Here is a 14,703-nt window from a genome sequence, read left to right as displayed (position 1 = left end):
GCATAGAAATTTGTTCATTATTCCCCCCAAAAAATATAGTCCGTCCCCCCACAAGGTCTGATTGACAGTGGACCGGCTGCCTGCTGAAGAAGTTTGCTGACCCCTGAGCTAGAACATACCAATCATAGCTAACCAGCGACAGACTTACCTTTCATGAATTTGCCCATTCCTATTGTAAAGCTATCCAGTACAGTGACCATCACAAAATTTTGTGGGGACGAATTTCACAGCATACTGCGTGAGAAGGTGCTTAACGTTTGCAGGATTGTTCCCATTATTGATGAGATGATGCATCTCTAACATGTGGCTTTTAAGGGTGTAGGTAGGAGAACCAAAATATCAGATTAATGATTCCTTGAGTGCCTTCTCAATCTGATGTTTGGAGGGCATGGAGGCAGAACAAGCCCTACTCAGTTATGGACCACTCCCCCAGATATCTTTCTTCTCCCTTCACTAATGTATTTACATTGTCAGGCAAAAGACCCTTCTATTGTCCGAGGCCTCTTAATTCCATCTTAATCCTTTTAACATCCTTTTAATATTGATATTAATATTGTAATCTTTGGGATTTGTTTTGCTTTGCTTTGTTTTTGGTGGCTGGAACATGTTTTATCCCCTTAGGTTATTTTAGCTTTCTTGTGACCAGGTTATACCCTTTTTCTCATTTTGGCTTCTGTATTATATGAGTTTTAGTGTATATTTTGATTGTATTTTATAGATGTTATGTTACTGAGCACAGTTACGATAAGTACTGTAGAAACTGAGAGGAACTCTGCATACTTCACACTTTAAAACAAACCCTGCACTGTTAGTGAGGTGAAATATATTAATAATTTGACCTCTACTGCCCCTGCATCTGAACTTCATTTATAAGGGATAGAGTGAGCCTTTAAAAGTTGGACATAACGCAAATTAGATTATTTGCTTTGTATTGGCTAAACTACTCAAACTGAAAATTTATCATTTGTTACCTTACTATCAAGGCTTTGAACATCTATTTGGAAACTAAGCACACATACCTTTTCAGTGCTCTTGCAATGTTGCTATGGTAATAGGAAAATGTCTGCATAGTTAACAAGCCAATGTCAGGTAATGGAAGCTTTGCAAAAATAAGTTCAGCTAAGCATTTGCCTGGGGCACTGAAAAACAAGTTGCCCATAAAAGCTGTTTACCAACGAAAACTATTTTAGATGGAATTGGATTTATACAGTCTGTTCAGTCCTCTGATATGCTAATTGATATTGCTGTGGTTGGAGAGTTCGCAGATGGCAAACAACTGAGGTTGGGGATTGCTGCAGAATAACTGCTTTCCCTCTTTTCTCTTAAAAAACCAAAAACCAACAAACACGTTATGCAACAGGTAACGTGCTTTATTGTGAGATAGCAACTGAAGGTACCACTGTAGTTTCAAAGAAAGGCCACAAAAGCCTAAAGATAGCATAAACTAATTCGCAACACACACACACACACACACACTCAGTTTTCACCAGCGGCCATAACACAAATATCAACTTCTACTGACCCTGGTGGTGTTACCCAGAAAGGTACAGGGAACCCACAAAGGGCCATAGCATGCCAACTGCAGCAATAGCTATTCTGTAGATCTCTCCATATTATAGTTGGCTAACTATATAAAATGAGATAGGCCTAGATTTAGATGCAATACCTAAATAAGGTTTTGTGCTATGTTTGAGCCCAAGCCTTCTTACAAATTGTGATTTGAGGAATGAAGCAACGTAACATCATTAATAAAAACAAACCAAAGCAACGCATACTAGACTGACAGATTTGCTTTCCAAATGGAAAATAGATTTTAGCACAGAGTTCCAGCAAGCCTGCTGACACAGCTAAAGAAGTATTAGAAGGCCAATAAATTGTGACTACTGCCTATCAGTGACAGGTTCAGAGTGCAAGCACATAAGCCAACAACATGAGCCCCCTGACATTGACAACACTGTAATCTTACTCGCTCCCATCCTAATATTTTTGTCAGTGCCCTCCTTTAAATATACTGTAGAAGCCTGCAACTAAAATTAACTTCATAATTAATTAACGTCATAGAAAACTAACTTCGTGATTAATCTATATCTATGTGTACACATTATCAGTTTAACATGTGGCTAGGTCGGGTCCCCCCCCTTTCCATTCGGATCAAAGCTGGTTTGGGGGGGAAAGGCATCAGGTGCAGTACAGTAGTACCTCCGGTTGCAGACAGGATATGTTCCGGAGCTCCGGTTGGATCCCGAGGTTTCCACAACCAGAGGTTCCTGTTCTGCGCACACGTGCGGTGCGATAGAGTGCTTCTGCGCATGCGGCGAAACCCGGAAATATACTTCCGGGTTTGCCGCGTGCGTATCCTGAAGGATATGTAACAAGAGGGCCACATAAATAGAAGCACCACTGTATTTTTTTAAAAAAGAGAAAGGACACAGGAGGGATCTGGATGCAGAATAATTGAAAATGCGTACATAGTCCAACATAAGTAAAAAAAACCACTGAGCCTAGGGCTTGCCGATCAGAAGGTCGGCGGTTCGAATCCTCGTGACGGGGTGAGCTCCCGTTGCTCGGTCCCAGCTCCTGCCAACTTAGCAGTTCGAAAGCACATCAAAGTGCAAGTAGATAAATAGGTACCGCTCCGGCGGTAAGGTAAACGACGTTTCCATACGCTGCTCCTGGCGCCTGGGCATCTTCACTGGGTGGCAATTGGCAGACAGCCAAGTGTAAAATGCACCTGGTGCCTGGCAAATTTTGAAGCTCACTCTCCCAACACAAGAATAGCTGGGCAAGGCATGGGGATGCAATGGGGGGGGGGGCAAGACTAGATGGCACATGCCTGCTCTCCTCACACAATTCTCCTCACATGGAGGAATTGAGCGCCCAAGCTGGGCTTAAGTTCCACAATGTTGAACAGAGCTTACTTGTTAGCAAGTTTGCTGAGTGCAGCTTTAATGGTAATTTAAATGCTACTGTGGAAATCTAACACTCATATTTGTCACACCACACTATAAAAAATCATCACAACTTACCCTATACTGTACAATGATTTTTTGGGTTACAGGGATGTAGTGAAACAACTTGAGGAAAATATTGTATCTGCCCAGAAAATGGGAACCAAGCAGTCATAAGGATGGGGATGTGGAGGGAAAGGCAAATAAATTGTGTAAGGATTCCTCTTCACCTTCACACCCTTCTAAGGTCTGCTTTGAATGATTCATGTGTGCACTTATTTAACCACATATGTGGTAGGGAACCAAGACTGGATTATTGGTCAGTACCTGATGTTTAGTAACCATTGTTGTTGTTCAGTCGTTCAGTCGTGTCCGACTCTTCGTGACCCCATGGACCAGAGTACGCCAGGCACGCCTATCCTTCACTGCCTCTCGCAGTTTGGCCAAACTCATGTTAGTAGCTTCAAGAACACTGTCCAATCATCTCATCCTCTGTCGTCCCCTTCTCCTTGTGCCCTCCATCTTTCCCAACATCAGGGTCTTTTCTAGGGATTCTTCTCTTCTCATGAGGTGGCCAAAGTACTGGAGCCTCAACTTCAGGATCTGTCCTTCTAGTGAGTACTCAGGGCTGATTTCTTTGAGAATGGATAGGTTTGATCTTCTTGCAGTCCACGGGACTCTCAAGAGTCTCCTCCAGCACCATAATTCAAAAGCATCAATTCTACGGCGATCAGCCTTCTTTATGGTCCAGCTCTCACTTCCGTACATTACTACTGGGAAAACCATAGCTTTAACTATACGGACTTTTGTCGGCAAGGTGATGTCTTTGCTTTTTAAGATGCTGTCTAGGTTTGTCATTGCTTTTCTCCCAAGAAGCAGGCGTCTTCTGATTTCGTGACTGCTGTCACCATCTGCAGTGATCATGGAACCCAAGAAAGTGAAATCTCTCACTGCCTCCATTTCTTCCCCTTCTATTTGCCAGGAGGTGATGGGACCAGTGGCCATGATCTTAGTTTTTTTGATGTTGAGCTTCAGACCATATTTTGCGCTCTCTTCTTTCACCCTCATTAAAAGGTTCTTCAATTCTTCCTCACTTTCTGCCATCAAGGTAGTATCATCAGCATATCTGAGGTTGTTGATATTTTTTCCGGCAATCTTAATTCCGGTTGGGGATTCATCCAGTCCAGCCTTTCGCATGATGTATTCTGCATATAAGTTAAATAAGCAGGGAGACCTAGTAACCATAGGTACTCCTAGAATATAGTGGTTAAAAAAAAAAAAACCGAGTTCTTATGCATTCACGTCAAATTTGTAGGCCACTGGGTGTCTGAGTTCCTTCTATCTCCAGACACTTCCACAACCTGGTGCAAGCAATGCAAGAGCAGCTGGTAACAGCTACAGAGCGTGCACACACTCCAAACACTGGACAATTACTTTAAAGTCATGCAATGCTTCAATCTGCTTATATCTGAAATTTAAGAATGTTCACTTGTACCCTAGATCACCACGATACTGCACAGTACTATGTGCACTTAAGCCTCACTGAAATCCAGTGGCCTGTCTTGCCTTTTTCAGTCAACCCAGTGATAATTTTTAATCCTTTCTACAATTCATTTTTCTGTGTCCTTTTTCTCTAGATACCATTTCCCCACTTATCCTCTCCTAATGAATTATTCCTCTGTTTGCAATTTTGCATTTGCTATTCACTGGGGAAAGCTCTTTCGACAAACCATTGTGCTCCTCATCCTGCATTACTTGCAGTAAAAAAATAACTTCGCAGTCATACAACTCCTTCTGTAGATCAATAAAAGAGATCCAACGGAAACAATTAAAATAATTTCATTAAGGATTTTTTATCTATCATGAAAACTTCTTGCAGATAATATTGTTAGTAAGCAGAAACACTGACACACGCATTCTATACATGATGCAAACAAAAGGTCAGTGTGCATCTCTCTCTGTGTGTGTTTGTATATATAAATGTAATTTTCATATATGACATTAAAGGATGTCTCCATATTGAATGAGAATCAATGCTTTTGCATGGTAGATTTTTAAGACTAAATCAGTCTTAAGAAAAGGACGATCACGGGTATGCCTTTGAATATAAGCTTCGCTGGGCTTCTGTGGCATCACAATCCCCCCCCCCCCGCAAATGTACACCATGCATTTTTATTTTTTTGTTACAAGAAAAACTGGAACATAATAGGAAGAAGACAGCTTACTGGGGAGTCAACAGTGTGAAAATATGGCCTGCAAAAGCTAAACTAGTCCCAAACCAACTATAAGCAGGATTCAAAAAGCACTCCTGGTTGCAAGTCACTGAATTGCTTGATTTACCACCAGAGCCTCAGGTTTGCATGCTTCCTCTCTCACTCCCCTAACAAGCATCCAACACAGGATTTTGGACCTTGCATTATACAACTTGCCTTTCTGGCTGGTTTCATCTTGCAGGGTCAGGGAGCAACCTTACATTCAAATGTAGTCAGGGTCTGTCTGTCCACTAGTTGCTTTCTATCCAAGAGAGTGGCAAGGCCTGGAACCAGGTGCAACCAGGGTAGAATCCCAAGCACCGAGTAATAACCTCTGAACAGTTTCCAGGAATGATTGGGGGAAGAAAACGACCCTAGAGTTTCATTCTCTCAAGCAGTGGTCTATGGAGACAATATTTTGGTATCATAATGTTTGTATGAATATTACTTTTAGCATATAGGGAACCATCATTAACCTCCATTTATTTATTTTACTCAGGTGGCATTTTCTGCACGACTCCCTTTGAAATGGCATGCTTAATAAGGGAGCTGAACAAAACTATACGCACATACATTACAGTTAGGCCCCATGTAAACTTATCAAGCACACTTCAGATCTGCAATCGCATGCATATATAGTTACTTTCCCTAAAATGGAATTCAACAATGTTCAAAAAGTTTAAAGACCTGACCTACTGAACTGAAACCTAGTATCTTTCTTTTAAAATGCAAATGAACATGACAAAACACAGTGTCAGGTCACTTTAAGGTGCTGGTTTTGACCTTTAAAGCCCTATGCGGTTTGGGACCCTCGTATTTAAGGGACCGCCTCTCCTGGTATGTCCCATGTAGGACCTTAAGGTCCTCAAATAATAACCTTTTGGAGGTCCCGAGCAACAAAGACGTTAGGTTGGCCTCAACTAGGGCCAGGGCTTTCTCAATATTGGCCCCGACTTGGTGGAACAGCCTATCACAAGAGACCAGGGCCCTGCGGGATTTGGCATCTTTCCGCAGGGCCTGCAAGACGGAGCTGTTCCACCTGGCCTTTGGGTTGGTTTCTGTTTAATATTTACGCTTCATCTTTTATTGGTGGGATATTTTGAGATTGAGACCTGCAGTTTTAATTGAATTTTTAAATTTGTATTTTAATCTGTTATTTTAAATTGATCGTTTTTATGTTTTCTTGCTGTGATTTTAATTGATGTTAGCCGCCCTGAGCCCGGTTTTCTGGCTGGGAAGGGCGGGGTATAAATAAAATTATTATTATTATTATTATTATTATTATTATTATTTAGAAGCAAAAATATCCAACATTTATTTGCAACTTCATGTGGACAGATATCAGACTACTTTCTAATTAATGAAGTGATTAGTCACTAATATACAACATGCCATCCAACAAGCAACTGAAAAAGTAGGACTGCAGAAGACTTGGGAGATATGTATCTTAAAAGCAAAACAAAACATGCTAGAGAAAGATGAGGTAAACATGCTTTATATAATGCATAGTATTGTGAAACCATAAACACTTTTTTCTGACATAATACCAGGTTAACACACAAACTGGTGATGTTTGTTGTTAAAAACTCCCGGAAAACTGAGTTGTGCAGGTGCAATAACAAAATCTAACCAACGTACTGCTTTCAAAAGAGAAAAATACAATTAACAATGGTCTTGTAATATACAGTGGCACCCCATGTTACGCACGCAATCCGTTCCGGATCGCGCTACGTAACACGGGCGTGCGTAATGCGAACACCCAAAAAAAACCCGGAAGTAGCGCGATTTGAGTGCTTCTGCGCATGTGCGAAGTGCGCAGAAGCGTTCTGCGCATCCGGGGGTTGCACGCGCTCCAGAAACGCTTCCAGGTTGCGGGCGTTCTTAATTCGAACATCTGCAACCCAGGGTGTGCGCAACCCGGGGTTCCACTGTAAATGGTTGTATGCTGAACACTGCAAGTTGCTTTTTGCATATACAGTCAGACACACATAACACAGTTAAGGCCTAACTAACTTTAATCAGTATGGACAATATGCTACACAATTCATTAGAATGCAAGGAACTTTTCAAAGTGAAAACTGTGTGAACCAATCCAAACTAGAATTATTGGTTGCCATATTTAAGCATGGATGACTGTAGCAGCAGCCGCAGCCGCAGCAGCAGATGTGTACTGTATTTTCCAATATATCTAGTTCATAAAATCAACTTTTATAAAACCCTAAGCTAATCCACACAAAGCACAGAAGATCACTTCCAAGAAGAGAAATTCAAAATGTGACTGGAGAGCCTGATGAGAACACAAGGAGGGAAAAATCGGTATGAATATGTAGATGTGTTCTAGCATTTTCTTCAGTTATGAAATTCCTGTATGGTGGCGATACAAAAGACGAAATCGAAGAGATGAAGAACACAATTCAAACTGACAGAAACATATTTTACGTTATAATCAAATGTTCTGAAAGTGTTTTTGCATCCTAACAATTGAAGAAAACATTTGCTCTTAATTAAATATTCTATGTTGTCCAAAAAAAGCATAATCAATTGGTCTTTGTTCAAATATTTATGCTAAAGTGTCATAGAATCATGGGTGGGGTGGCATATCAACACAGAAATACATGCACCAAGTGGCACACAGAAATATATGCGTTAACAAAAGGCTCTTCCCCAGCAATCACATTAGCCAGCTTTTGTGACTAATCTTGAGAATGTATTTCAATAATTTTACATTCGACTGGCTTTAAAATGCTTAATGAAAGTTAACTACACAGGAGCCCTTTTATTGTAAAATGCAATACTGTATCTAAATTAATTATCTTATTAACTTTTCTTCAATTAAAACACAGGGACAGGATACAGTGTGAATATCAACCAGCAAAACTGCACAAGTAAACAGGGTGAAACGTTTTGCTGCTGCTTCAGTTATAGCAGTGTTTCTGTCTTAAGCCACTTTCACATGATCTTGTATTGTTTTAGAAATACTGGCAGTTTCTGATGTGCTGTATTAAAAAAAGGAAGCTAGCTACTAGAAGATTCTATCCTCCACGACCCCAAAGATCCCTTAGTGACACTACAGCATACCTCAGATTATGGCCTCAATTTTTCTTTTAAAAGCACACTTCTTTTCATATTCTGGCAAGCAAGGTGGTGCTTCTGCAGATACCCTGACACAAATCTGTGCCTTTCTTTTAGAAAAACAGGTCTAATGTGAAAGTGGATCCATGTAGACACAGTGTACTGCACTGTGAATGGCCAGCCAGGTATTTTATGAATGGAGAGGATCACGTGCTCCCAGCACTTCCCCGAGCCGATATTTCCCACATAACAGTGTCAACAAGCAGAGAACAGTATTTTTCGAGACGAAAATCCAGAAAACCCTAAACTTCGAACATACTAGGCTCTTTCTACCTTCATGAATATTTCCCATTTCTTGCAAGCCAAGTTCAGTCGAATGTCGAAGGTGGCATAGGTCTAATTATTATTTTTTATGAATGAAGACTGTGGTATGCAAATTAGAGCGATTCACAAAAAAGAAAATATGGCGGCCGCTTCCCTCTCGGTTCCACGGGCACTGCAGCACTTCATCTTACCAAGTAGCTAAATACAATGTTTTGTACTTGTTCCTGTTGCAGTTCAGGATTTGTCCTTGTTATATTATGTGATTCTGGCTTAAGAGTAAAGCCATTCATTAAAAAAGAAAAAGCAGAAGCAGAAGCCTGTTCCCTTACCGATCCATCTTAAGGAATTAAGGTTTTATACGGAGGAATGTATGCAACTGACAAGTGTTCCCTTCTCCATCAAAAACCAGTATTTCCTCCTACAATTCAAATTATTTGCTACAGGCACTGAAAAATAATTACCGTGTGATAATTCTGCCAGAAGGGTGCTTTTGCACTATAATTGAGCCACAACTATTGCAAAGTATGTTTGAGAAAATGACTAATTCGCAACTCATTCTTGCAGAAAAGAATAACCATTGACAGGGCAGGATGCAAGAGTCACAGGAAGCGTCAACATTTTTCATTCTTTAGAATAAATGGGAAAGTTCAGGATTGTTGACATGACTACCCTTTTTCAGATATTATAAATTTCATAGGAATTTTGAAGGCTACATCCCTATAGATATAAAAAAGAAAACATAAGCCCCCTATGGATTTCATCCAAGCTAAGCACGTTAAATATACTAATATCTTGCACGTTGTATATATAAATATCTTCATTCTATTCCCCATTTAAAGAAGGGGGGGGGGCGAGGAGTCCTAACAGCTCGTTAAAATACATATATATTAAGCTTTGGGGAAAGGTTTAACACTGTATTTACACTGACTCATCCAATTAAAATTCAGGAACAGTTTCCCTCAGGATGAAGCTCCCACTCACTACTTTCTATAGGAAACATGCAAACGAAAATAGACTTCTCCCCCCCCCCCAAAAAACGTAGCACGTAGGCCACTGCAAGTTGAGGGTCGAGGAGGGTGGCGGGCGGGAGGGAGACGGAGGGGCCATCTCTCCAACGCACATACCGGTAGCTAGACATTTTTTTCACCATATCCTGGGTCTGCCATGACTTTTCCAAATTACCAAAACAGTCAGATTCGGGGGTGGGGGTGGGTGTTTACATATGCAGAGAGACACACGCATCGGCACGTTCAAACCATATCTGTACGGAGTCAGCTATGTAAGGAGCCCGAAGAGAGAAGGTCAATGAACCGAGGTGGCGGGATAGGGGCGGGTGGGAAGAGAGAGAAATGCCAAGCCGAAGAGACCCCCGACCCCGCAGAGACAAGAAAAGCCGAGAAACTTACTCGTTGTTAGAATTCGCCGTCTCTTCGCTCATTTTTTCCTCACCGTGATCCGATCCGGGGATGGAGCAGCACCGACGCAGCCAGGGCGCAGCAGGAGCTCACCAGAAACCTCACCATTGTTAAACCCCACCGATGCCCCCACTGCACACCACCCTTCCGCCAGAATGGCCTCAATCCTTGAGGTGGGTCCCCCCCGAAAGCAGCAGCAGCAGCCTTCCCCGCCTCCCTCTCTCTTCTTCGCACGGAAACGGAGGGATCCTGTTCGGCCGAGAGTTGGGACTGATTTCTGGCTTGGCGGCGGCGGCGGCAGCAGCAGCAATCGAAGCTCTTTCTGGTCTTTTTCACGGGGAACCGGGCGGCTGGCGGCGGCGGCGTCTCAGCTGCAAGCGAGGCTCCCTAGCCGTGTCCTTGTGCCGCATCGGCACCAGGAGCCCACATCTCCCGCTGCTGCAGCAGCTCCTCAACCCTGGCCTCCTCGCTTCCTTGCTTCGCCCCCCCCCTCGTCCCCACGAGCAGGTCCCCCCGCTCCCCGCCGCGTCCTTCTTCGCTGCCAACCCCCGGGGCAGGACGGAAAAGCACCGCGGCAGAAATTCCTCCGGACGCCCGCAGCAGCAGCGTCTGCAAACCCGATTTTAAAAAAAGAAAAAGAAAAAAGGAAGCGCACGGAGGGAAGGGGGGGAAAGCAGGCGGCTCAAGTCCGACTACCCCGCGAACAAGCAGAGGCAGCACTGAGGGAAACTAATTCAGCCCCAGGCAGGCGAAAAGGAGAGGGAGAGAGAGGGAGGGAAAGAGGGAGGAAGAGGAGGAGGAGGAGGAAAGGAGAAGGGAGGGGAGTTAAAGCAGCCCGGAGGTTAGAAAAGGGGAGGGGAGGATGCGTCACGGCTGGTGGCGCTGGAGGAGGAAAGAGGAAAAGTCGAGAGGAGAAGTTGGAAGAGCTCGCCCTTCTGCTCCTCCGCCACCAGCCCTAGAACCCCGCCCTCTCCCCTACCGAGAAGGCGAGCAAGTTCAGGAGCTGCACCCCAGGCCCACCCGGAGCAGCGACATCCCCCGAGCCTCTCTGTGCGCGCCCCCCTCCTCCTCCTCTGGCTGGAAAACTGGGCGGAAGCGTTGACTTCACGCTCCTTCCGCCGCCAACTCTCTGAGACGACGGACGGGAAAGGAGACCCCGGGCACTTGGGAAGCGCCTCGTCCGAAGGAGCCCCCAAATGGCGCAGAACTTTTTTTGCCGCGGGGCTGGGGAAGGGCGGAGAAGCGCTCCCCTCCCCAGGCGGGATACGTCGCCTTCCCTCGCGCTGCTCTTTGCACGCGGCTGCCCCCCCCCCCCAGCCCCTTCACACGGAGGAACACGGCTGCTAAGAGCCCCGATTCCTTCCCCTCTCTCTGGGCAGCCGAACAGCACAAACTTGCTTTTTCTTCGCGCGAGCGCGCTTCAAGGTCGGCGGCGGGGGTTTCCTTTGGCTGCTCATTCGCCGCCACTTAAATAAACAAGAAATATAGGGAATGTTCAAGTTTGCACGGTAAAAACCCCCGAGTTATGGCGCAAAGGGATTTTATTATGGAGGCCACGCAAAGCTCTCTTCCTGCTTGAGACTGGCTGGTCACCCGAGGAAGCGGGTTCCTCCCAATGGAACAGTGGGAAGCACAAGTCGAAGCAAAACCAAGTCGGTTCTCGGTTTTTTTTTTGCTTTGCCACGCTAAGAGGGGCTCTTCTTACCGAGGCCCTGAACGCTCGTGCCTCTACTAAGGAGTCGCTCTTTTTTATGGATGGGCCAGCTCCAAGAAAGAACAGGAAGGGAGAGAATAAATAACCACATTCCCAGCCCGCCGATTTCCCCCTCCCGAGTCCGAGCTCCCGCCATGCAAAACTACTTTCCCGAAAGTAGTTCCTTCGCTCGCTTATTTTCAAAGACTTGCGAGTGTCTCACACGCGCACCGCGGAGGGATACGCGGAGTTGTGCACAAGGCCACACGCACACGCGCGCGGGGAGGGGGGCGGGGAGAGTTAGGCGAGAGGGCCAGAGAGCCAGCCCCGCTGCCGAGCGTCGGGATGGTTAGCGCCTACATAAGAGAAGGAAGCACAGTGTAAGGCGCGTGCACTTCCCTCCGTCCTGCGAAGTTGGCTTTCCCCGTGGCCGCCTCTTCTGCAAAGGAAGGGCTGGCGCGCTCCGCTTTTAGCACCCTCCGGGCACGAGGCGTGCAGCTGCTTACGCACGCTCCGTTCTAGAACTCTGCGCGGTGGAAGCCGCGGGCGGCGGACTCGCTTCGCGTTCGCAGCCCTACGGGAAAAGGTTGCATTGCTTTGAAAGAAAGAATGGGGGGAAAGCTTTGCATTGCTGCACCTATTGAAGAGAGGAATAAGTGGGGGTGATTGCAATAACCTACGTAAGGTCTGACTCCTGTGAAAAAACTGCCTTTTTCTGGCGGGGGAAGGGGTAGCAAGGCCTTGTAATTATATCCCTTCTCCCTGCGAGGATTTTGATTCCTTAGGCATGCATTCATCTCTTGCCAGCGTTGCAGTAGTTGTTCACCGATAATTCTTTGCCTCCCCCACCCTCCACTAGTTAAGGTGGCAATCTTAGCTGTTAAGGTGCCACAAAACTATTGCTTGTACTGCAGCAGATTAACCTGGCTCTACCCCTCTAGTAGGGGACGCGGGTGGCGCTGTGGGTTAAACCACAGAGCCTAGGGCTTGCCGATCAGATCGGCGTTGCTTGGTCCCTTCTCCTGCCAACCTAGTAGTTCGAAAGCACGTCAAAGTGCAAGTAGATAAATAGGTACCGCTCCAGCGGGAAGGTAAACAGCGTTTCAGTGCACTGCTCTGGTTCGGCTTAGTCATGCTGGCCACATGACCAGGAAGCTCCCTCGGCCAATAAAGCAAGATGAGCGCCGCAACCCCAGAGTCGTCTGCGACTGGACCTAATGGTCAGGGGTCCGTTTACCTTTACCGTTACCCCTCTAGTAATTGTTAGATTTTATAAAGGGATGAAATTGTTAAGTTAAATGTAGCAGTTACAAGAGTGGTACCTGCGTTGATCTGTTGCATGTTCACAATGTGGCGGTCCATTTCATACAGGAGTCCCTTCAAAGTGGCAGCCCCAATCTGTGGTTTCAATGCATTTGAATCAGCAGCACATAGCAAAAGTGTGACGTTAAGTTGTTCTGTTGTGCTTCAGATGCTGCTTCCTTGTGTCACATCAGGAATCCCAAAAGCAGCATCCGATGTACCATCTTTGCAAGAAAGGCAGTACCAAAGAGGCTTAAGTGAATTCTTAAGACACTCCTGTAATCTGGCCTCTCTCATTGCTTTTGTTGACATCACTTTTTGTGACAGTGGTAATGGGGGCAGCACAAGTCAGAAGTAAGTCCTATTACACTGGGGAAATTGAGTCCTTCTAAGTGTGTGTAGGATGTAATAGCATCCCGAAACTGTTGCTACTTTCATAATGCAGAACCTTCACTTGAGAGGCACATTGATACTGATCAGCCACACTTGCCTTTGATCCCTCCCCTCCTTTATGTCCCTTTGGAATTTACATCACTCCTAAAGAATTCCCTGCAGCCTTTCAGGTGTGAAGATGGAACTGCACAGCCCCTTCCTGTGAAGAACTGGCCCCTCCTAATCCTCTTCATCTCAGTGGGCAAACTCTGCAGAGGGTAAGACTGCAGGTTGTAAACTGCAGTGGCTTAAGCATGTGGTGAAGGGAAACAAAAGCTGCAAAAACAAGCACCTACGTAGCAACAAGACATCCTTACAGTTTTGCTGGCAACCTTATTCCTGCACACCAGTCATGAAGTTTCCACCTGAAGACATGCTTAAATTAGCCATTCAGACAGCCAGAAAGAGATCTGCACACATTCCGCAGTGCAGACCACTTAATACAAACTATGGTCACAAACTCCCCAACTCGCCAGTGTGGTGTCAGTTTCTGCAAACTCTTGATTGGTGTCGCATTGCAAACGTTAGTGAGAGATCCTCGGCTTTCAGGACAGTACTGTATCTGTCTTTAGTTTCCTTGATGAAACCTATGATCATCCTGGAGCAATAGCATGCCCACCAGTCTAAGAAAACCTGTCATGAAATTAATTCCACTGGTAAAGTAAAGCAGCAGGCAGCTTCAGGCTCAGGAACTGGGTTGAATCCAAGGCAGTTGTTTCATCATCACAAAGATTTCTGCTTGTGCGTGCCACAGAATGTTCTCTCCTCCCCCATGCACCTTTTAGAACTGTTATAGGGGTTCCTCCAGCCCTCTGGAACAGATTTGAGGAGGGCATGGGGCGGAGAAGGAGGATAGGGGATAAAGTCCCATTTCACAAGTGGAAATCCTTGTACTAACAGGACTCATTAGTAGAATGTCTCCAAATGAATAGAGCATAAAAGGGACACTTACAATGATTGTTTACCATATTGATTAATGGCTGCAATCCAACACATAGTTTAGCTCCTAAACTCCCAGTGAACTTGATGAGATTTAAGGATCCTAACTATATGCAGACTTGCAACCTTAGCATTCCTTCTCATTTTATATAGTCACAATCCCTTGGCTGGCAAAACAGAGGTCATTGCCCAGATCCTGCTAATACGGATTTAGCTGGACTGAGCTGCTTATATTAGCACTTCAGCAATATCTGATCTTGTTAATTTCTAAATGAGAATCCACATATAAATGTCAGATGGAGAAAATACTTTCTGGGCATAACAGA

At 44.9% G+C, this 14,703-nt stretch overlaps 1 protein-coding gene across 1 annotated transcript in view; it reads right to left on the bottom strand.

Annotated features, from left to right (window-relative positions):
• Positions 1-10,288, bottom strand: part of SPRED1 (sprouty related EVH1 domain containing 1) — a 73,496-nt gene extending 63,208 nt beyond the window's left edge. The window contains exon 1 of the mRNA XM_033144700.1: positions 10,003-10,288. Coding sequence (XP_033000591.1) covers positions 10,003-10,034 — 32 coding nt within the window. The 5' untranslated portion in view covers positions 10,035-10,288. The remainder of the gene's footprint in view (positions 1-10,002) is intronic.
• Positions 10,289-14,703: the final 4,415 nt, after the last annotated feature.

This window comes from Lacerta agilis, chromosome 1 (genome assembly GCF_009819535.1).
Source record: "Lacerta agilis isolate rLacAgi1 chromosome 1, rLacAgi1.pri, whole genome shotgun sequence".
NCBI lineage: Eukaryota > Metazoa > Chordata > Lepidosauria > Squamata > Lacertidae > Lacerta > Lacerta agilis.
This window is presented reverse-complemented; position numbering and strand designations above follow the sequence as displayed.